Source organism: Pelobates fuscus, chromosome 10 (genome assembly GCF_036172605.1).
Source record: "Pelobates fuscus isolate aPelFus1 chromosome 10, aPelFus1.pri, whole genome shotgun sequence".
Classification (NCBI taxonomy): domain Eukaryota; kingdom Metazoa; phylum Chordata; class Amphibia; order Anura; family Pelobatidae; genus Pelobates; species Pelobates fuscus.
The window spans coordinates 147,053,670-147,077,202 of NC_086326.1; the positions used below are offsets into that span (position 1 = coordinate 147,053,670).

At 46.2% G+C, this 23,533-nt stretch overlaps 2 protein-coding genes across 2 annotated transcripts in view; both read left to right on the top strand.

Moving 5' to 3' along the window:
- The first annotated feature begins 999 nt into the window (after positions 1-999).
- LOC134575261 (gastrula zinc finger protein XlCGF48.2-like) lies at positions 1,000-6,009 on the top strand. Its single transcript, XM_063434523.1, has 2 exons — positions 1,000-1,145; positions 4,219-6,009. Exon 2 carries the CDS (start codon positions 4,317-4,319, stop codon positions 5,697-5,699), a length of 1,383 nt encoding a protein of 460 aa, XP_063290593.1. The 5' UTR covers positions 1,000-1,145; positions 4,219-4,316; the 3' UTR covers positions 5,700-6,009.
- The window catches only part of LOC134574851 (oocyte zinc finger protein XlCOF22-like), a 132,185-nt gene continuing 109,716 nt past the window's right edge, over positions 1,065-23,533 (top strand). Inside the window, exons 1-3 of the mRNA XM_063433906.1 lie at positions 1,065-1,145; positions 2,875-3,063; positions 3,168-3,246. Of these exons, the coding sequence (XP_063289976.1) occupies positions 1,065-1,145; positions 2,875-3,063; positions 3,168-3,246 (349 nt within the window). The remainder of the gene's footprint in view (positions 1,146-2,874; positions 3,064-3,167; positions 3,247-23,533) is intronic.

The window sequence follows — 23,533 nt, forward strand, 5'->3', positions numbered from 1 at the left end:
ACTGCATTCATTATACACAATCTGCACTAATTACAAACACACTACATTCATTATACACACTCTGCACTCATTACAAACACACTAGATTCACTATACACACTCTGCATTCCTTATACACACTCTGCACTCACTACAAACACACTACATTCACTATACACACTGCACTCACTACACACACACACACACACTACATTCACTATACACACTTTGCACTCACTGCAAACACACTACATTCATTATACACACTGCACTTACTACACACACTACATTCATTATACACATTATGCACTCACTACAAACACACTACATTAATTATACACACTATGCACTCACTACAAACACACTGCATTCATTATACACACTCTGCACTCACTACAAACGCACTGCATTCATTATACACACTCTGCACTCACTACAAACGCACTACATTCATTATACACACTCTGCACTCACTACAAACACACTACATTCATTGTACACACTGCACTTACTACACACACTACATTCATTATACACATTATGCACTCACTACAAACACACTGCACTCACTACAAATACACTACATTCATTATACACACTCTGCACTCACTACAAACACACTACATTTATTATACACAATCTGCACGCACTACAAACACACTGCATTCATTATACACAATCTGCACGCACTACAAACACACTGCATTCATTATACACACTGCACTCACTACAAACACACTGCATTCATTATACACACACTGCACTCACAACACAAACACTACATTCATTATACACACTCTGCACTCACTACAAACACACTACATGTATTACACACAGCACTCACTACAAACACACTGCATTTATTATTCATACTCTGCATTCACTACAAACACACTACATTAATTATACACACACTGCACTATTTGCATAGGAGTGTAAAAAAAAATTTTTTAAGGGGGAGGGGCGGGAATCTTGGGTGAGTTCCCACACTTTTTTCCCCAGGACTTGACCCCTGAGTCACAGCATATTATAATTCCTGTCCACAACCCCAGAGTCTGTTCTCAGGCTGCCTGATTGGCTTAATGATGACAAACACAAACAGGAATCAGATGACCGAGAGGTTCCTGGATCTGACCCTGGAGGTCAACTACCTGCTGACTGGAGAGGTGAGGGATTCTGGGAATGTCACAGCAACTACACACTTTCTCCTTTGTTATAACACAAACCTCAAGAGAATGATTATGGTAGTTGTAAGTGACGCTGTCCCATCTTTCAGTTAATGTGTGTGTGTGTGTGTGTGTGTGTGTGAGAGAGCTTGTGAGTTTGTGTGTGTGTCTGAGTGATTATGTATGTCTGTCAGTGTATGTGTGTGTGTGTGTGTCTGCATCATTGTGTGCATGTCAGTGAGTGTGTGCATACCTGTCAGTGTGTTTCTGTGAGTGAACCAGTAGTTGTGTGTGGCAGTCAGATTGTATCAAATCAGATTTGTTAATCTGTTAGTCTTTAACAGGAACAGGTGTGGCTTCGGCAGGAAGGGGTGTGACAAATGTAAATTAAGGGGTGCCCGAGTTCCATCATGCCTAAGGCAGCACAGATCCTAAATACACCAATGACTGAAACCATTTTATTTCCATGCAGGTTGTGTCAGTCACAGTCAAGGGAGGTGTGGCTAGGGCTACATAAACAGAAACAAAAGTGATTTTAACTCCTAAATGGCAGAGAATTTAGCAGTGAGACTTCAGGGGCATGATCTATACACCACAACTGCTTCATTCGGATAAAGTTGTTTTGGTCCCTTTTAACCCCTTAAGGACACATGACGTGTGTGACACGTCATTATTCCATTTTATTCCAGAAGTTTGGTCCTTAAGGGGTTAAGTCTCCCTTGTGGTGCACAGTCCTTGTTACTGCCTTTCCCAGCCCTTCCTTGAAAACACAGTGCTCCATTCACACTGGATGTAATTTAATTAAACGTCTTCGTTTGATTGCTATCCCAAGCCCATACTGCTGTTGGTTGACCTTTATACACATAAAGGAGGGAGTAGCACCTTGAAAAATCTTCAATTGTGAGAAAGGCACTACTCCCTCCTTTACATATCCTACCTTGAAGAAGAGAGACTCCGATTTGGGGTGTTCAAGCTGCCTTCTTCATTCAATTTATACACGTCAAGTGCTAGAAGCCTACCATTGCCTACTCTCTTTGAATTGGTTGACGTGTGTTTACTGTACAGAGAAAGAAATGTGTGACTAAATAAAGTGTACATTACTGTTCTCCACTAGGTGTCTGGCTGATAATTGTGGGGTAATGTCTGTGGAAGCTCTCTATCTCTCTGGTAGATCATTGGCACTACTAGTGGGTAGTCCTTAAAAGAAAGACCAGCACTGGGCAGAATAGATCTGGGTCCCAAGCCAGGGATCTGTCCTTCTGTATCTGCTACAAGGTTACCCAGGCAAAAAAAAATATTTTGTCTGTCTGTGTTAGTAGATTACGTGATAGCGGCCGTGTGTGGTGTATTGTTATGTTATCAGTGGTTACATTGACAGTGGCAGCTGTTTAATTGAGATACAGTTCAGTCACAGTGTAAATGTGGGGATTGTGATGATTATAAGACCTGATTATAAACAGGTAGCCCTAGCATAGCATTTCTCAGCCCTGTGCACTATACAGGACTTTATGATGGAGAAGGCCGGCATCGCACACACAGACAGGGGTAGCAGTGACAGAGGTGGGTGGTAGAAGCACATACTAGCAGGATTAAGGTGATGCCCCCTCCAGGAAAAAGATAGTGAAACCGCTTTATAAATAACTCCAAGGTAACAAAGTGACGTTCTGTGTAACGAGTGAAGTATAGGCTTATAGGAGAGATCCTTTAATACATGTTTCTTTATGTACAGGATTACATTGTTGTGAAGAGATCTGACGATCCTACAATACAGAGAAGCAGTCCCTGTGTGTTAAGAGGATCCTGCCAGACCCAGAGCTCCAGCACGGTGTGTTCACCTCACTCACTGATACATGAGGGAAACGATGAGCAGAACATCCTGGAACTGACCAATCAGATCATCCACCTGCTGACTGGAGAGGTGAGGCTGCTGGGAATGGGACATCATAGAGTAAAACCAAGGGATGTGTCTGGATGGTGACTGGATAAAGATGTTGGGATCTCACTGTCTGTTATTTTTTGTAGGTTTGGAAGCATTTAAAAGGGAAAAAGGAAACTTACAAGGAAGTGATGATGGAGAGTCACCACCCCATCATCTCCTTGGGTGAGACAATGTTTAATCAGCAATGTGTTTGACTGTAGAGCAGATATCATATTCACTTACATTATTAAATAGCTGGAAACAAGTACACAGTGTGACATTTGTACAGGGATTACACACTGGTGTATATTTTGCATGGATTACAGAGAAGTAATGTCCACATGTGATGGCCACCTAGCCTTTGTTAGTCCCCTCGTTTAGTTAGGCTGTTCTCTGAAGTATCTGTGAATCCTGATGGCAAGTGAGTAGCTACCAGTTCAGTCCTATTCTCTCTTGATAGCTCATGAAGCCTTGTGTAAGCTTCCATTGGAAAATGGAGGCTTACTGGAGTAGAAGCCCTTCTGGCTCATCTAGTCTCAGGAATGTACGTTTGTATTCCTGACACTATAGTGTTCCTTTAACCACTCCAATCTGAGATTATGACTTTAGAACTCTCTGGTGAGAGCTCTCCCTCTGATACTCTGCCGGGTGAAATTGAATCCATTACTTCTGTATATGAAGCATTGCAATGCCAAATGTAAAGACTTTCTAGTATGGTGAATCTTCAGAAGGTAGTGTTTCTAATCGTTGTGTGATTGACAGTCTGACAGCCACTGTAAAAAATGCTCTTTTTAATCAACGGCAGTGTTTACGTATGTCAGACTGCAGGGTCTATTGACCAAAAATACAACAATAACGTAGTTGTTTTTCTTATTGAGTCTCCTTGGGTATTCTTTTCAGTAAACTCAGTCTCAGATTATTAGACCGCGGGTGCATTTTTTTTCTTTCTGCCTAATGTCTTTATTGCATGTTATTGTACCGATTTTTCATTTACTACTCCATTGTGGCGCATTATAACTCCCAGTACAATAATAATAATAAAACAACACGGGAGAGAGAACATCAAGTTAAAAAACCACCTAGACCTCTAGATCTCTGCCTTTTAGGATGTCGGTTAACAAAATGTCCTAATTGTGAGTATTTTCTTTCCAACAGTTGGTTCCACACACAGAAATGAAAATGGAGAATATTACACTTCAGTTTCTTCTCAGGATTTTACAACCGAAGATAATAAGAGAACAATTAATCAAAACATGAGCTGTGTTGCAGTCAGTACATCAAGCAGTAAATCTTTGAGTCATGAAACTACAGAATCCGAGGAAGCAAATCTCAGATACATTAATACGCCCATAGAACATATACTGACTGAAGATCCATCTCCTCATATTAAGGAGGAATCAGACTCGTATGAGGAAAGGCATCTCCCAGACACAGACATTTATACACCCACAGAAGATGCACAGATAGAATATCCATCTACTTATATCAAGGAGGAAGCAGACTCGTATGAGGAAAGGCATCTCCCAGACACAGGCATTTATACACCCATACAATATTTGCAGACTGAATATCCATTTACTCATATTAAGGAGGAATCCGACTCGTCTGAAGAAAAAGCAAGTGTTCAATCTGCTATTTATACAACCAAGTTGGGTATAAAAATGGACTATACATCAAAGTGTAATTCGGCATCAAATGAGAGAGAAATTCTTAATAACACTAATATTTATGTACACACAGATCATACACAGGCAGAATATCCACCTGACCTTATTAACAAAGAATCAGCCTCCTGTGAAATCAGCACTCTCTCCAGTATCAAGGTTTATACACCCACAGGAGATAAACCGATGGACTATACATCAAATAATGAATCCTTATCATACAAAGAAGAAAATCTCAGCGACATAGACAATTACGCACCCACAGAACATACACAGACAGAATATTCATCTACTCTTATTAGGGAGGAATCTGCATCATATGAGGATGGACATTTCACCACCTTAGACCTTCTTACCCCTACTTGCCATACTGGAATACAAAACAAAGAGAATAGTAGCTGCTATGATGGTGCTAAAGTTTTGTCTACCAATTCAGAGATGGATCAGAGTGTCCACAAAGGAAACAAATTGACCAGTGCTGATTACATTGGACGTGAGTGTTTTAGTCAGAACTCATATTTTATGAGACATAAGAGCGCCCCCAAAGGAGAGAAGATAATGTCTTGTTCTGAATGTGGGAAATATTTTGCTCAAACTTCGGATCTCAAGAGACATATGAGGATTCACACAGGAGAGAAACCATTTTCATGTTCAGAATGTGGGAAATGTTTCACTCACCCTTCAACTCTTAAGCATCATCAGAAGATTCACACAGGAGAAAAACCTTTCTCATGTTCAGAATGTGAGAAATGTTTCACTCGCATGTCAGATCTTAAATCACATCAGAGGATTCACACAGGAGAAAAACCAATTTCTTGTTCTGAATGTGAGAAATGCTTCGCTCAAATGTCAGAGCTTAGGAAACATTTTAGGTTACACACAGGAGAGAAACCATTTTCATGTTCAGAATGTGGGAAATTTTTTACTGACCTTTCAAATCTTAAGAGACATCAGAAGATTCATAAACGATAGAAATACTTCTGATTCTGATTGTGGGAAATGATTTGCTTAAATGCCAAGGATTAAAAAAACTTATGAGGATTCACAAAGAATTAACTCTTTTGCTAAGAACATATTCATAATTTTAAGGGGTTTTAGACATCAGAGGATTCACACAGAATAGCAGATTTTCGGGGTTAATGAGTCAAGTGAGAATTCAAGGGGAATTCAAAGTTAATTTCAACTTAAAGTTCAAAATGGCTGAAGTGGAAAATTTCTGTTAAATTCGTTATTCTTTCAGTTTAGCCACTCTGGTGTTAAATTTGAAATTCCCTTCATATTCAGTTTACATTCCAACGGTAAATAATACTGTTAGTGTTCCTAGTTTTATACAAAGCCAAAATGACAAAGAAAACATAATCCAAACAATATTACACAAAGGCGATATTCAACCCCTTAAGGACCAAACTTGTGGAATAAAAGGGAATCATGACATGTCACACATGTCATGTGTCCTTATGGGGTTAAGCCACTTATCATCCGCCTTTCCCTCTTCTCTCTCATCTTTTTTTACCTCCTCAACCAATCCTCACCCAACTCAACACACCCATCTTGGAAACTGCGGCACCTGACTACAACTTGATAACTCCCTGAGACGGGCCACTTAGGCCGAGGACCATGATACTATCTCATCACATCCCTCATAGGCAGAGGGGTGGGACAAATACTACCACCACCGCTTGGAGCACTCTGAGACTTCAGGGACATACAGTCCCAAAGAGATCCTATATATGCTGGATATGCCTCACTATTCTCATTGTTATAAATATACGCAACTATCTATTGATTGTATGTATAACACCTTACGTATTGTTTGCAAGTTATGTGCTAAGTCTGAAAAAGGTGTACAGAAAACAAAAACAGAGGCGAAATAAGAGTTGGGGGGGGGGGGTAGTTAGAAACAATGCATAATCGTATCTGTTTCCCATTTTGTATGCAATGTTTGTGTTTCATCCCGTGGGGGAAAACTGTTCTGACCTTAATAAAAATGGATAAAACAAGATAGCTGCCACCACGTGTTCAACTATACGAATGGCGGCCACCCAGCCATACGTCAATTTGCCTGCGGTTAAAGGGACACTCCTCCTCTTCCTTACGTCAGCCAGTGGGCGAGACTGATCCCGCCCGCCGAGGAGACCTAATGCATTAGAGCTCTCCATAGGGAAGCATTGAAAATGCTTTCCTATGGGAAATTGAGCAACGCTGGAGGTCCTCACATAGCCTGAGGACGTCCAGCGACGCTCTAGCACAAACCTGTGCTATGATCCTGGAAGTGCCCTCTAGTAGACAGAGGTGGAGTAAACCCTGCAAGATAATTATTTCAGTTTATTAAAAAAACTGCAATATTTACAGTTGCAGGGTTAAGGGTAGTGGGAGTTGGCACCCAGACCACTCCAATGGGCAGAAGTGGTCTGGGTGCCTGGTGTGTCCCTTTAACTCCCAACCTGGGAGGTAAATAAGTTGCAAACTCCACTTGTGTGTAGTCCGGCTGTTCGGTGGTTCAAAGTTCTCCTTCGACCACTTCCAAAGTTTGAAATAGTGCTCGTAAAGGGCAATACACCCCAGGGGCCATAGTCACAGGGCAAGAGGCTGGCAAGCAGACCTCTCCAATTTCCAGTGATGACGGTGCTTTTGTCACAGTCTTGATTTATTTGCCTGGAGTGTTTCTTTAAGAAATACATAAAACAAAAGCACAAAAAATAAGGTTACCTGCTCACTATCCCATATCCCTTTACACTTACAAATAACTGGAGATTTCAATCCTTTTCAAAAGATTTATCTATAAAAATTCCCATTTACATTAATGATTGACTTCTGTAGATTAACTATTTGGAAAGTATTTCGAACCGTATTGAATCATTTAAAAAGATGATTAACCCCTTAAGGACCAAACTTCTGGAATAAAAGGGAATCATGACATGTCACACATGTCATGTGACCTTAAGGGGTTAAATTGAGTCCTTGATGGAAAGCTAATTCAACAATATTAAATTGAGATCGATATTACAAGTGATTTCATATTTTTGGATATCAAATAATTTGGATTTTCAAATAATTCAATACTGTTTGAAATACTTCCCAAATGTTTCATCTACAGAAGTAGACCTTGTTAACGAAATGGTGTCATATTTAAAGGGACACTATAGTCACCTGCACAACTTTAGCTTAATGAAGCAGTTTTGGTGTATAGAACATGCCCCTGCAGCCTCACTGCTCAGTCCTCTGCCATTTAGGAGTTAAATCCCTTTGTTTATGAACCCTAGTCACACCTCCCTGCATGTGACTTGCACAGCCTTCCATAAACACTTCCTGTAAAGAGAGCCCTATTTAGGCTTTCTTTATTGCAAGTTCTGTTTAATTAAGATTTTCTTATCCCCTGCTATGTTAATAGCTTGCTAGACCCTGCAAGAGCCTCCTGTATGTGATTAAAGTTCAACTTAGAGATTGAGATACAATTATTTAAGGTAAATTACATCTGAAAGTGAAACCAGTTTTTTTGTTCATGCAGGCTCTGTCAATCATAGCCAGGGGAGGTGTGGCTAGGGCTGCATAAACAGAAACAAAGTGATTTAACTCCTAAATGGCAGAGAATTGAGCAGTGAAATTGCAGGGGAATGATCTATACACTAAAACTGCTTTATTTAGCTAAAGTAATTTAGGGGACTATAGTGTTCCTTTAATGGATACTTCAGATATAATTATGAGAGATTATTAAATGGGAGGAGTCATAATCTAGTAAACGCGATGTTGCTTCTCTCTATATATTTGTAGCGGAGCTGCAATATTAAATCCCAATATCTCCGCTGGTAAAAGAAAGTAATCCAAGAAAAGCGCTGAATGAAGGCAATATTCCAAATCCCCCAGTAACCGGACGAAACACAGTTCTGGGAGTCAACTGAGGTTTTTATTCACAAGCTCCAGTATTTATGTGGTTCCCCATGCAAGGGGTTTCCTTAATCATTTTACAAGGGTTATACAGTAGGGGACTACATGGGGAACTGAACATACAGGACATTTTTCCCACCATGCACTGCTGTACGAGAGGGATACTCCCAAAGAATATCCTGTTAAGTGGATTATCCCTCCGTACAGCAGAACCGGGCTTTTCACTCAAAAATATGTAACTGGCACATTATTTGTGCTATTGGACCGAATTACATATGGGTAGATAGCTGGGATCTGAGCGCATACTTCAGTAGATTACCGCTCAGATCCCAGCACAATCAGCTGAACGCCACACAAAATACATTTTAATATGAATTCTCAATAAAACACACGAATGCACAGTTTGAAGGAAAGTACCGAAAGACCGGTGTTCCTGAATGGTCTGGAAGTCCATCGCTGTTCGTGCCGTCGAGTAGCCAAATTTAGTTCCAGGCACTCGATGACCAAACATTGCTGGGCTAAAAGTGAATCCAAGATGGCAGCCGCCGCGTGGTCGGTATCCGAACGGCGGCCACCCCGCGAATCAATTAACTGGGGAAAGCTACAATGTTGCAATCTGTTAATGGGAGTTAATGTCCCAAAGAGTAATGAATGCCAGAACAGACGGGCAGTGATTCTAGCTCGCTGAATAGTTATTATAGCCAGAGGGATTATAGCTATGGCAGAAGGGGTAACCGAAGGATCACCCAAACACGTGCCGAGGCTTAGTGAAGGGTTAAGAAGAAATTATTTATTACAGCTAAATGGCTTACATTTATACAAAAATAAGTACAGTAGGTACACCCACGACCCACCCATGAAAACGCCAATACAGTAATTCTAAAAAATACATTGTCTCCATGACTGAGCATATTTTACAAAAGTATGGAAAACATACATAAAATGACCATAATTCTTTACAGTAAGAATATCCACTGAAAGGTCTGTCGAGTGCGCCCAACTGTCCAAAAAGCTCTCGGATCGGATTCACCTAGCGCGAATTAGATGGAAGTCCCAGGTTTAGTGGTAGTTAGCTAGTGCCTGATCCGGCCTCGAGTTCAAAGAGGTGGGGTATGACGGCTCGGGAACTTTAAAACCCCTAGGCATTCTGGTTCCTTGTGAGGCTTCATCTAGAGCTTGGTATCAACAGATACCTCTCGGTCTCTATTGTGTCCTGGCCGAAAAGCGCTCTGGTATAAGTTTTACTGGTTCGCCGGTTTGACCTTAGCTGGATAATGGTTCCAGACAACTTTGGGTATTTCCCGCTCCCGCCCCCTTCTCGGATTGGCTGGAAAATAGCTAGCGACCATGTACTCCTCCCTTGACCTAATTCCGGCAGACCCGGCTTGACCCTTTTCGGGTTAACTTGGGGATGTCCAGGTAAAGCTAGTCAGTGGTCACCAGCTCAGTTTGCCGGGACAACCAGTCGGCGTTCCCGTTCTGTTTACCGGGCCAGGACAGTAAAGTTATAGGGTTGCAATGCCAGACTCTACCTTAGACTACAGTAAAAACATACACACAATTACATTGGCTCTCAGGTCCAGGACACTCCCATACAAAATCAGATAATTCCTCCTCTGTGCCTGGGAGATAATTGAATCAGGAACTGTACTAATCTAATCCAATTATCTCCAAGCAGAAAAAAACATACATTTTACAACCCTTAAAACACATAAAAACCCCACAAAAGTTACATCCCTTGATAGCCCTGATCTGGGTGACCAACATATCCAAAAATCACTCAGTTTAGAGGTTCAGAAATTTCCTGGAAGTCTTATTTTTTTTTTTTTTTTTTAAATTCTTTATTTTTGTAGTGCAGGTGATTACAGATTATTGTCATACGCCACAACAGCGTTCATTTTCATATTGTTACAGATGCGTTAAACAGTGGCATAAGGAACTTGCACAAAATTTTTGTTTTTGTTAAACATGCTTAGTTATACGATGTATGTATATGTTAGCAATCTAGTTGACAGACGAATATTACTTAGTGTTGCTACCAAACGTATGGGGGTTGTATAATACTCTCTAGCCAGTCTATTTGGCTCTATGCATTCTAAGCGTAGTAGTTTCAGTGTTTTATCACGAATAGTAAGAGCATGCAGGTTTACTAATACAATAAGCGATTAGCTACACGCTAGGATTGACATGAGTGTCCCAGAGTCTCTCCCCCCCCCTGCCCTGACAAAACAATATTGCCCAGTGGCCCAAATAAGTATACAATTTAAGACAAACAACTTAATTGCAGGATGGGTTAATCCGGCGTGTGGTGAAGCATTTCAGGGGCGCAGATGCTTGTCTCCAGGCGTTGGGTGCAGCTGTGGAGTGTCCAGAGAGGGTTAAGCAGTTCTTAACGGGTGCTGGAGTAGGATAAGTCTCTGTAGGTTCGTACCTTCGCGGGAGCTGGTGAGAGTACGTTCTTACGACTTGTTTTGCCGCTTGATTGAGGGTTCTCCCTTCCGGTTTGAGGGAGCCCGGTCAACTTTCTAGGGTTTGTGTAGGCCCGGTCGGGATTCACTCTGCACGGTGTGTGGTATATGGAGTCGTATCGCATTGCAGGTCCCCTCTCATGGAGTCCGACGGCTGGTTCACCGGTGAACAAGTCGCTTTGCCCTACGCCTGGTGGATTTAATAGCCGTGTCTCCCAGGTGAGGTGGATAGTACAGGGTAGGTGTTCCGTGCTCCGCCATTAGTCTCGGCGTACGTGAGCTGGTTGAGCGGGAAGTGCTTTCCCTTGTTTGCAGGTCGGAGCTTGGCGGCCATCTTGGGCCCGACATGTGGACTGCAGTGCGGGTGGGAGACTCAGGATGCTGGCTTGGTAGGTTGGGTCTCAGAGGTGTGGACCGGGATCACCCCCCCGGTCCATAGGGGGGGGGAACGGGGCCGGCATCCCCGCGGGTCCGACTCCAAGCCCCGAGCAGTATGCGGCAGGGCAGCGGCCGTCCGTCCCGCTCGCCTCTGGAGTAGGCCTCAGAAAGGGTCGGATAGGTTTCCTCGTCCAGGGGACTGTAGCCCGTAGGGCCAGCCTCGCCCTGGGCCCCAGGGCTCTCTGCCCGCCAAGGGCCACCGTTGCCGGCAAGTTTTTGCGAAGAATTGTGCTTAAGATCGCCTGTTTAAAGGCTAGGTTGTAGGAGCTGGTCTAGCATGCGACCAGCCGGCTCGGCGGTCCGGCCCCGCCCCCCGGAAGTCTTATTTTTGACCGACCGTGCACATGGTCCTATACCCAAAACAGTTCCAGGGAATCAGGGCTAACGGTCGGTCTCTCTGTCTGACGTAGAAAAGTACATAACTTGCATGACTAGAGCCTTTTCAAATGCATTGGGCAAGGTATATTGCAGGGCCCATAGTCCTGAGGCAAGAGGCTGTCCAGCAAGCCCCTCCAAGAACACGTGATGAGGTTCAGTTCGTCAAACATGCGGTTTCAAGGTCATCCAGGTATGTGCATGTAAACTCCTGGAAGCCATCGAGAAGTCTACCTACCATCCGTTGAAAGGTTGCCGGCGCATTCTTCATCCCGAACGGCGTAACTCGGAATTGGTAGAGGCCGAAGGGGGTGATGAAGGGCGACTTGGGGATAGCCTCCTCGGCCAGGGGAATCTGCCAATATCCCTTACATCGATAGTGGTCAGATATTGTCTCCTGGCAATACGGTCTAGTAGTTTGTCCAGCCGGGGCATCGGATACGCGTCAGTTACGGTCTTATCGTTCTGGCGCCGGTAGTCCACGCAGAATGGCCCTCTAGCTACTCGGACAGCTACAGACTGGTTAGGGTTCTCCGTGTTGCCAGCCAGATGTCGTTGAATCAAGGTCAGAGTGGCCCCGGTATCTCAGAGTGCCTGTGATGTACACCCTGCCTCTGATATACACCCTGCCTGCGAGGTACACCCTGCCTGCGATGTACACCCTGCCTGCGATGTACACCCTGCCTGTGATATACAATTCCTATAGTCAGAGGGTGTGTGTGTGTAGCAAGAAGACTGGGCTGTACCAACTATAGCTTTTCATAAGGGGAGTTGCACTCCCATTGCACACAGGCATCCCATCTGCACTCCCATCAATAAAATACTTTTACACTAAACTATATACATAAAATTAGAGCTACTATTTACATTATATTCAAGTGTATGTGCAGTCTTGATGGATTCAGTCTATTCAGAGATAAATGGTGTATATGAAAATCCCTAATTCAATCGTACGGGTGAGAGAGTTTTGAGTTTGTATATCCAAAAACTATATATATAAACTATGTATATCTAGGTCTCCGCCTCTGGGTCGGAGTGTAACTTTTTCGATACCACAGAAACGGATGTCCTCCACGGCTCTCCATGCTGTAATTTGAAATGTTTCTAAATGGGGGTATCTATAAGTCTTCTCGGATTCACATGTTCATGGATCCCATATTTAAAGTTACGGATGGTCTTACCGACGTATAGTTTCTTGCATGAACATGTAAGGAGGTAGATAAGGCCTTTTGTTTGGCAGTTGAAAAAATATTTACCATTGAGTTTGTATGTATTTGTAGAATCTGAGAGTTTTTTTGATGGCCTAAGAATGAATCTGCAGGCTTTACATCTGCCACAAGGATAAGTACCTAATACGGGTGATTTAAGCCATGTAGATCCATTTGTGGTGGTTTTAAGATGGCTGGGGACTAGAATGTCCCTGATATTGCATCCCCTTCTTGCTGTCACCGAAGCTCGCAGAGTTATTGCTGTACATAGATAAGGGTCTTGATGTAGATGGGGCCAGAATCTCCCCATAATCTTGAGCACTAGGTGCCATCCGGAATCAAAATTACCAATGCATCTAATAGTCTGAGTACTTTTCTTGGTTGTGTCCTCTGACAGCAGCTCTTTTCTGTCCATTAAGAGTGCGCGTTTATATGCATACTTCAAACATTTATTTGGATATCCCTTGTTTTTAAATTGTTGTTTAAGTATTTTGACCTTGTTCTTAAAATCCTCCACTGTGGAGCAATTCCGTCTGAGATGCAGATATTGCCCCACCGGTATACCTTTTTTAAGTGGGAGAGGATGGTGGCTCTTCCAGTTCAGGACATTATTCATTGCTGTGGGTTTCCTGAATAGAGTGGTCATTAGATGTCCTTCATCTGTAATCATAATAGTGATATCTAAGAAGTTGATCTTTCTCCCACCGATTTCAGAGGTGAGTTTAAGATTGATATCATTATGATTAAGTGTCTCAACGAATTATTTGAAAAGTGCAGGGGTGCAGACTATTAGAATATCATCGATAAATCTTTTCCAGATTTTGATGTTTGTAGTATATCTTTCTAGATGAGACCCAAACACAACAGTCTTCTCCCACCACCCCAGGTGGAGGTTGGCATATGAGGGAGCGCAAGCTGTCCCCATAGCCATTCCCCTCACCTTGTGGTAGTATCCATGGAAAATGATGTAATTGTGCGTAAGAATAAAACGCATTAAATCCTGTACAAATTCGCTGTGTCTTTTAGAGGTAGTTTGGCTCAGATCCAAAACTGCTTTTAGGTGTGCCAAGTCCACTTCATGTGGAATGGAGCTATATAAACTCTCTACGTCCAAACTACATAAAATAACATCATCAGGAAGTTTTACTCCATCCAGGATGTTAGGGGTGTGTTTAGTGTCTCTCAGCTACGAAGGGAGATTGGTCACTATTCCTCTTCTGACGAAGGTGCGTCTGACATCGCACCGAAACGCGCGTCGGGCGTTTTTGCTATTATTTATTATTTTTTAGGCAATGGGCACTTGATATAAGCACTGTAGTTTGCTTCACATGCTCCTTTTCAGCATGTGATTTTTCACTTTGATTTTTTTATCTCTATCTTGCTCCTACCTTCTGTCTAGTCAATTTACCAGGGAGAGAGGCTGTGTAATTAACTTTTTACTGTTGGCTTTTCCAGCAGCCTATTTCGAATCTTTCCTTCTCACCCTGAAATTATTTACTCTCTGACAGACTGAATCATCCACTGCCATGATTCTGAATATCCACAGAGAAGACTTAAAACATTAAGATTAATGGCATTCTGTTGAGAAATGATACAGCATCCAATTTGCTGGCTATAACTAAATTAGTTTTTTTCTATTTTATATTGATGGTGATTGTTCACCTTTTTATCAATAAAAATAATCTAATTTCTACCCTCACCCGTCTGAAGTCCTGAGTACCACTGGTTACTTCACAATGAAGGAAGGGATTACTAACCCCCCACTACATCGGGGGAGGCACCCTAAGAGCGATACATTCAACACATAGGCAGAGGCGGCTCTCTAATTAGGCGATTTAGGCGGCCGCCTAAGGCCTCGCACTGATCGCCTTAGGGCAGTGTGACAGATCGGGTCCTCGGTCCCTACACAGGAGGGGGCCCAGCGGCTTGCCCTTTATGCCGCCGGGTGCGAGGCCCCTCCTATGCCTGCCTGGGAGAGAACCAGCCAGTCTACAGCTCCGCCGAGCGCAGAGCTGCAGACTGAGGGGGTCTCTCGATATCACCCAATCAGAGCGTTGCCGCGGGTTACCACGGCAACGCTCTGACTGGCTGAGATCGCGAGACTAAACTTACCACATGGTCTGTAGCTCTGCACCCGGCGGAGCTGCAGACCGTAAAGGGAGCCCACCGGACCACCAGGGATAAAGCCTTTACCGCCCACTGGACCACCAGGGAATAAGTTAATCCTAAGGTATTTATGCCTCCGCTCCCCACCCTGCCCTCCTACCACCCTCTGCCCCAGCCACCCCACCACCTCTGCCCCAGCCACCCCTGCCCAAGCCACCCCAGCCACCCTCTGCCCTAGCCACCCCACCACCACTGCCCCAGCCACCCTCTGCCCCAGCCACCCCTGCCCCAGCCACCCCGCCACCCTCTGCCCCAGCCACCACTGCCTCAGCCACCCAGCCACCCTCTGCCCCAGCCACCCTCTGCCCCAGCCACCCCACCACCACTGCCCCAGCCACCCTCTGCCCCAGCCACCCCACCACCACTGCCCCAGCCACCCACTGCCCCAGCCACCCCACCACCACTGTACCAGCCACCCTCTGCCCCAGCCACCCTACCACCACTGCCCCAGCCCACCCTCTTCCCCAGCCACCCTACCACCACTGCCCCAGCCATCCTCTGCCCCAGCCACCCCACCACCACTGCCCCAGCCACCCTCTGCCCCAGCCAACCTCTGCCCCAGCCACCCTACCACCAATGCCCCAGCCACCCTCTGCCCCAGCCACCCTACCACCACTGCCCCAGCCACCCCACCACCACTGCCCCAGCCACCCTCTGCCCCAGCCACCCTACCACCACTGCCCCAGCCACCCCACCACCACCACTGCCCCAGCCATCCACTGCCCCCGCCACCCCACCAGCCACCCTCTGCCCCAGCCACCCTCTGGCCCAACCACCCCACCACCACTGTACCAGCCACCCTCTGCCCAAGCCACCCTCTGCCACAGCCACCTCACCACCACTGCCCCAGCCACCTCACCACCACTGCCCCAGCCACCCTCTGCCCCAGCCACCCAGCCACCCCACCACCCATGCCCCAGCCACCCTCTGCCCCAGCCACCCCACCACCTCTGCCCCAGCCACCCTCTGCCCCAGCCACCCCACCCCCACTGCCCCCAGCCACCCTCTGCCCCCAGCCATCCTCTGCCCCAGCCACCCCACCACCACTGCCCCAGCCACCCTACCGCCACTGCCCCAGCCACCCTCTGCCCCAGCCACCCCACCACCACTGCGCCAGCCACCCTCTCCCCCACCCCAACACCCTCTGCCCCAGCCACCCTTAGCCCTCCTACTACCCTGTCATTGCCCTCCTGCCACCCCCTGTCACTACCACCCTCTGCCCCCTACCACCCCGTACCCTGTCACTGCCGTCCTACCACCCTGTGCCCTGTCACAGCCCCCCTACCACCCCCTGCCATGTCATAACTCCCCTGCTCCTGGCGAACCCTACCACCCTCTGCCCCAGCCACCCTCTGCCCTCCTACTGTCCTCCTACCACCCCACTACCCTGTCACAGCCCCCCTACCACCACCCCCTGCTCCAGCCCCCTCACTACCCCTTGTCCTGTCACAGTCTCCCACTACCTCCTACCCTGTTACAGTCCCCCACCACCTCCTACCCTGTCAAAGCCCCCCTACCATCCCCACCCTCTCACAGCCCCCCACTCTCTCACAGCCCCCCACCCTCTCACAGCTCCCCTACCTTGTCACCCCACACCCATCCAATCACAGCCTTCCCACATACACACGCTGTCACAGCCTTCCACCGCACACCTGGTCATTCCCCACCCATACCCTATCATTACCACACACACTGACACCCCTTCACATACACTATCACCATTCCCAAACACTTTCAGACCCCACACACTGTCGCCCCCTACACCCAGCCAAACTTACATAACCCTCCTCATCCTGTCACTCTCACCCACTGCAACCATACCAAACTCCTTGCTTTGCCACACCTACCCTATTGCATTAACCCCCCATCAACCCTGTCAGACTCACCTTTTCTTGCACTGTCACACTCGCCCCCTGACCCTGTCACTCATCCTCTATCAGTCTGTCCCACTCACCCCCTTCACCCTGCCACACTCACCCTATTACATAAACCCTTACAATCCTGTACTCCAACTGTGCAACACTCACCCCAAACTCTGTCACACATAGGTAGATACAGTCATATATACATACACCGCCACTTATGTATATACGATTGCAAGGCTAAGTAACCATACCCCTCCATCATGTATAAACAATTGGCATAATTGCTAATTAAATTTGTTTATTGCATATTATGCCATAACTACAGTCAGAGAGATCATAATGCGGCGGCACAGGGAGCCGCAACACTGCAAGCCTCTGGACGATGAATACAGAGACTATCTCTCTGTATCCAGCGCTGCAAGGTTGTCCTTAAATACAACAACAGCACCTTATACACACAATGCAACCCCTATTTTTAACTTTAGGTGTTAGTGGGGGCCTCATGTTTGAGTTTCGCCTAAGGCCTCACAAAGTCTAGAGCCGCCACTGTATATAGGTGACTCTCTTTAGATATACCAACACCTCTAGCTATAGGTGGATGTGCCTAGGAGGATTTGTTATATATGTATATAGAATTTTGTTTTGAATATATAGAGAAATGCAATTATACTAGGGAGTGTGTTAGATTGAGCCAGACTGAATAAAGCTTATTTTGCTAAACACAGTAACCCAGTATTACTCACCCTAATATCTATATACTTATATACATAGTAGCAATTTTTAGTAATCACACTTTATTTTTTTTCTCTATTCAGACTATTATTCTGTCTTTATTATGTTGCTATGGCGAATTATCTATGAGTAATATTCTACTCACCATATACTCCAGATATACACACTTTGTATCTATTAGACTACTTTACTCTCCAGGAGATACAGTGAGTCACACACACTTTTTTTTGGCTGTGACCATATGTATCATTTGCTTCGCTCGTTGAGCCAAGTGCCTCTTTTTTCAAGAACTAGATAATACTAGATAAGATAGACACACCTACAGTTTCCTATTCGTCCGATCAACTAATGACGTGCAGAGAGTTTGGCCCTTTAAAAAATTAAGAACGGGGGCGTGGCTGGACACGGAGGAAGCTGACCGCATGAGACCTTTGCTCTGCACCATGAGCTATGCAAAAAGCAACTTCAGTGAACATCCCGCGGGTGCTAACGAACTACAGACAAAATGTCACAAGCTAAAACCCGTAGACAACAGGACAGGCCGGACAAAATTAACTTCTTTGCCCAGAAAAAAGTGGCTGCCCTGGCAAAGCAATCCAAGGCCGCAAGCCTCCAAGATGGCGCCGAACTCTCCGGAGGTAGCAGTCAATGATCGGAAACGGACCTATCACAGGATGGCAACCTACTTACCACTGCCTTCCTCAAGCAAGCCCTGGATGATCAATCCCAAAAGCTGATAGCTATCTGGCAAACCAGCGTCGCTGAACTCAAGCGAGACCCGCACATCGCACATGGAGGCCAAGATGGAGGATCAGGTGGACGCTCATAATGAGTCAACAGAACAAATCAGATCTCTCACTGACCAACTGCACCAATGCGAAGCCAAGCTTAAGGACCTTGAAGACAGGTCCAGGAGGAGCAACATCAGACTGCAGGGCATTCCGGAGACTACCCTCCCGGCGGACCTACCGAGCTATGTACATGGGTTTTTCAAAATCCTAGCCCCTGAGATCCCCACGGACATGTTACTGGGCATCAAACTTCCACACAACATGTCCAACCTGAACTACACCAAACTCGGCAAAGAAATCATAGCCACACTCCATGACTGGAGGAATAAGTTTATCTCTTGATCGGGCCGTATAGCGGCAGTCAAGATGGTGATACTGCCTAAACTGCAATACTTGTTTCGAACACTTACCCTCCAAATACCGTCATCCTACTTCACATCACGCCAAAAATATATCAACCTATTCTTTTGGAAGGGGAAAAGCCTCTGAGTAGCCATATCCACACTATACCAACCTAAAAGTAAAGGGGGGATGGGCCTTCCTAATGTGCAACTATACCACAAAGCAGCGGTACTAGCAAGCCTCTTCCCTATCACCCAAGACTACACCATAGGGGAGACACCGCTCAAGCACTCCCGGCCACCTTGGCAACGCTAAAACGTTGGGACGTCTCCCGCAGGCTCCTGTGCAGCTGCCACCCGACCCCCCTCTCAACCCCCGTTAAAGCCCTAGCGCAGGTGATACCGGACTTAAACTATAGGGTTTGGAACATATGCAGGGTGTTTCATGTTCACACACTCCTGAGCAAAGGGAAATTAGCTACCTTTGACCAACTAAAAGCCATACACTCCCGAACACTGCGTATCACTCTTACCTTCAATTGTCTTCCTGTTGGAAGATCCACCTCCCCAACTTTCAATCCCACACTAGCACTACCCTAACAGAATTTGAAAAGTTTATCACAGCAGGGAAACTGGTGAAAAAAACTATATCTACTATATACACACTGCTGCTGCCCAGACGGGAAATCAGATCCCTCTCTTGTGTACGCTCCTGGGAAAAGGATTTAAACCTGTCACTACCAGAACAAACCTGGTTGTCCTCCGCAGGCGAAGTGAGAGGCTTAACGCTATTCACCTTCCGCCTAAAAATAACCTGTAAACTTTTCTACCGCTGGTATATGGTCCCTACATGGTTGGCCACAATAGATCCAACGCTGTCCAGCACTTGCTGGAGGTGCCAAAAAGAAACGGGCTAATTCCTCCATATCTGGTGGAACTGCTCGAAGCTCCAACCATACTGGAACATAGTCATCTCTGATACACCAACTCACATCAGTAACAATACCGAATACCCCGGCCTCTCTACTCCTATTTATGTTTGACACCACCCACCCTAAACCAACAAAATACTTAATATTCCACATACTGGTGGCGGCCCAGCAGTTCATTGCAAAAAACTGGCTGTCGCCAACTAATGAATCAATGCAGGAAATAATCAGACATATCTCACAAGTTGGGAAATACGAATCCAATATCTCACAAGTCCCGCCCAGCAAAAGCTGGAAACATGAGGTTTGGGAGAACTGGGAGCTGAAACACCCGACTTAAAGGGACACTCCAGGCATCCAGACCACTTCTGCCCATTGGAGTGGTCTGGGTGCCAACTACCACTACTCTTAACCCTGTACTCTAAATATTGCAGTTTTTTATTGTAACGGCTACCCAGATAGAGAGAGGGTTTCTGCCGTTGAAGACGTCCTTTTTCCCTGCAAGCTGCTGTGGAGAAGTAGGCTGCTGTAATCCCATCCACGATATCCAGAGCGAGAATCAGGTTCAGCTGCAACAGGAACAGAATAACCTTCCCAAATAATCCCCTTTCAAGAACGAGACGAGGCTACGTTATGAAGGGTCAAGATGAACTGAGGACTGGGACACCCAGCCTGCTTTTTATTAGAAAAGGGTACACACAGGACACTCCCAGGGGGAGGATAAAAACAACCAATTATGCACAGGGTAACACCCCCACGTCTCCTCCCCTCAGATAACCACATAACACAATTAGAACATACAATATTTTACCCCAGTTCTGGATGTACCCCAAAAACAGGGGGTACACCTTTAAATCCGGCACCGCTTGAGAGATCTTCGTTAGGGGAACACTCTGTCCAAAAATCAGCCCGATTGGATGAACGGTTCGGGAGTTACGGAGTTTCAAAGTTTTGACCGACCGCACAGACCAACTAGCCGAAAATAGTTCCATGAGTTTTGGCCTTGCGGTCGGTCTCTGTTCGCACGGTAAAACGGTATGAAAATCTTGTCATCCATCCGAATCGCGGGGTTCGCTGAAATCCCCATAGATGACTGAGTGTAACTACCGAATGGTGGAGTGTTCGGTAGTTTCTGTGCAAACTTATGGAGGTCTGGAGGACTCAGCGGTGTTCGCCTGTTTGCGTATCCGTTTTTAGTTCCATGCGGTTACAGGCAAACACCGCTGTTCGTACACAAGATGGCCGCGAACACGTGTAAAGTCCCGAAATGGCGGCCACCTATATTTCACATACGGACTTCGCACGAAATCAGGCGAACAGAGGCATGAAACGAACAAAAGACTAAGTTGGAAGGGTCTGTTACACTGCTCCCCTTTTGTGGAACACTCCGGCAGACCCGGATTGATCCTTTTCGGGTCAACTTGGGGCTGTCCGGTCCCTTGTTAGGGTAATAGTTCTGTTTGTCTGGACAGACCATCGGCATTCCCGTTAAACCTGCCCGGGCGGTATTGAATGGAGAAGTTGTAGGGTTGCAGTGCTAGGCTCCATCTCAACAAGCGTCCATTATCTCCAGCTACTCTGTTTAACCACACCAGGGGGTTATGGTCGGTGATTAGTGTAAATTCCTGTCCGTACAAATATGGGGTGAGTTTCTTTAATGCCCAGACCAGGGCTAAGCATTCCTTTTCCACTGCCGCGTAGCTCACTTCTCTAGGTAACAGTTTCCTACTGAGATACGCGACAGGGTGCTCGCCTCCATCTTCTCCGACCTGGCTTAGAACTGCCCCCAGTCCATACATGGATGCATCTGTATGAACGACAAATCTTTTGTTAGGGACGGGGGCAGACAGGACAGGTGCATGAATCAGAGCATTCTTTAGGGCCTGAAAGGCTGTTTCACAGGCGGGAGACCACAGGACTATCCTAGGCAAGTTCTTTTTGGTTAGGTCTGTTAAGGGTTTTGCGATGGTACTATAGTCAGGGACAAACCTCCTATAATATCCTGCGGTCCCCAAAAATGCTAATACTTGAGTTTTGGTGTGGGGTGTGGGCCAGTTAGCTACAGCTTCAATTTTAGCGGGTTCTGGGCGCTGCTTCCCACATCCCACTCGATGTCCCAGGTACTGGACTTCTGCCATGCCGAAGTTACACTTTTCTGGTTTCAGAGTCAAGCCTGCGGCCCGAATCTGATCCAGTACGGCCTCTACATGCCTTAAGTGCTCTCCCCAGGTTTCGCTATAAATCGCAATGTCATCCAGGTACGCGCAGGCGAAATCCTGGAAGCCATCAAGGAGGCGGTCCACTAAGCGCTGAAATGTAGCCGGGGCGTTTTTCATCCCAAATGGCATGACCTTAAATTGGTACAAGCCAAATGGGGTGACAAAGGCCGACTTAGGGATAGCCTCCTTGGCCAGGGGAATCTGCCAATACCCTTTACACAAATCGATGGTGGTCAGATAACGTCCCCTGGCAATACGATCTAATAGCTCGTCTACTCGGGGCATGGGATATGCGTCTGTCAGGGTTTTGTCATTGAGACGTCGATAATCGACACAGAACCGGGTAGTCCCATCCTTTTTGGGGACTAGGACCACCGGTGAGGCCCACGGGCTGTCAGATGGCTCTATCACTCCTAGTCTTAGCATCTCCTGGATTTCCTTCCTCATCTCATCTTTTACTGCCTCAGGGATCCTATAGGGAGTTTGCCGGAGAGGAGTTTGACCTGGGGTCTCTACATAGTGAGTTGCTAAGGGGGTGTATCCGGGCTCTTGGGAAAACGTCAACCTCTTTTCAGTCAGCAGTTGTCGGATCTGTCCCTTTTCAGCGGGGGTTAACCGCTCCCCTAGCTGTATGGTATTGAGCAGGGTCTTAGGTTCCGAGTTAGCTAAAAGGTCGGGTATGGGTAAGCTGTCAGGGTCTTCAGTGGCTGGTATACATATGGCTGCTATATCCTCGGGCCTTTCTTGATATTCTTTTAATAAATTTACGTGAAAGGACTTCCGAATCCTTTCATCTTTGCTGCTGGCAATTACATAGGTGGTGTCACATACCTGTGCTACCACTTTGTAAGGGCCCTGCCAGGAGGTCTGGAGCTTATTCCCTTTGACAGGTCTAAGCACCAGCACCTTCTGGCCCACTTGGAACGTTCGCTGGCGGGCGCCCTGATCGTACCAACGTTTCTGCCGTCCCTGGGCCGCATGGAGATGGTCCCGTGCCATCCGGGCTAACTGTTCCATACGGTCCCGCATTTCTAGCACATATGGCACGATGGGGACACCCTCATGTTCTGTCTCTCCCTCCCAGTGCTCTCGGATGAGGTCGAGAGGGCCTCGTACTCTCCGGCCATAGAGCAGTTCAAAGGGAGAGAACCCTGTGGATTCCTGTGGCACCTCCCGATAAGCGAACAGGAGGTGCGGCAAGAATCGTTCCCAATCTTTGTATTCCGCTGTAAAGGTCCGTAGTAATTGCTTTAGGGTACCGTTAAAACGTTCACAGAGACCGTTAGTCTGAGGGTGGTACGGGGAACTAAGTAGGGGTTTAATACTACAAACCTTCCATAGCTGCTGGGTTAGGTCTGCGGTAAACTGGGTCCCTCTATCGGACAAGAT

What these genes read in the sequence shown, in the direction of transcription:
- LOC134575261 (XM_063434523.1), top strand. Translation starts at nt 4,317, where the DNA reads ATGAGCTGTGTTGCAGTCAGTACATCAAGCAGTAAATCTTTGAGTCAT.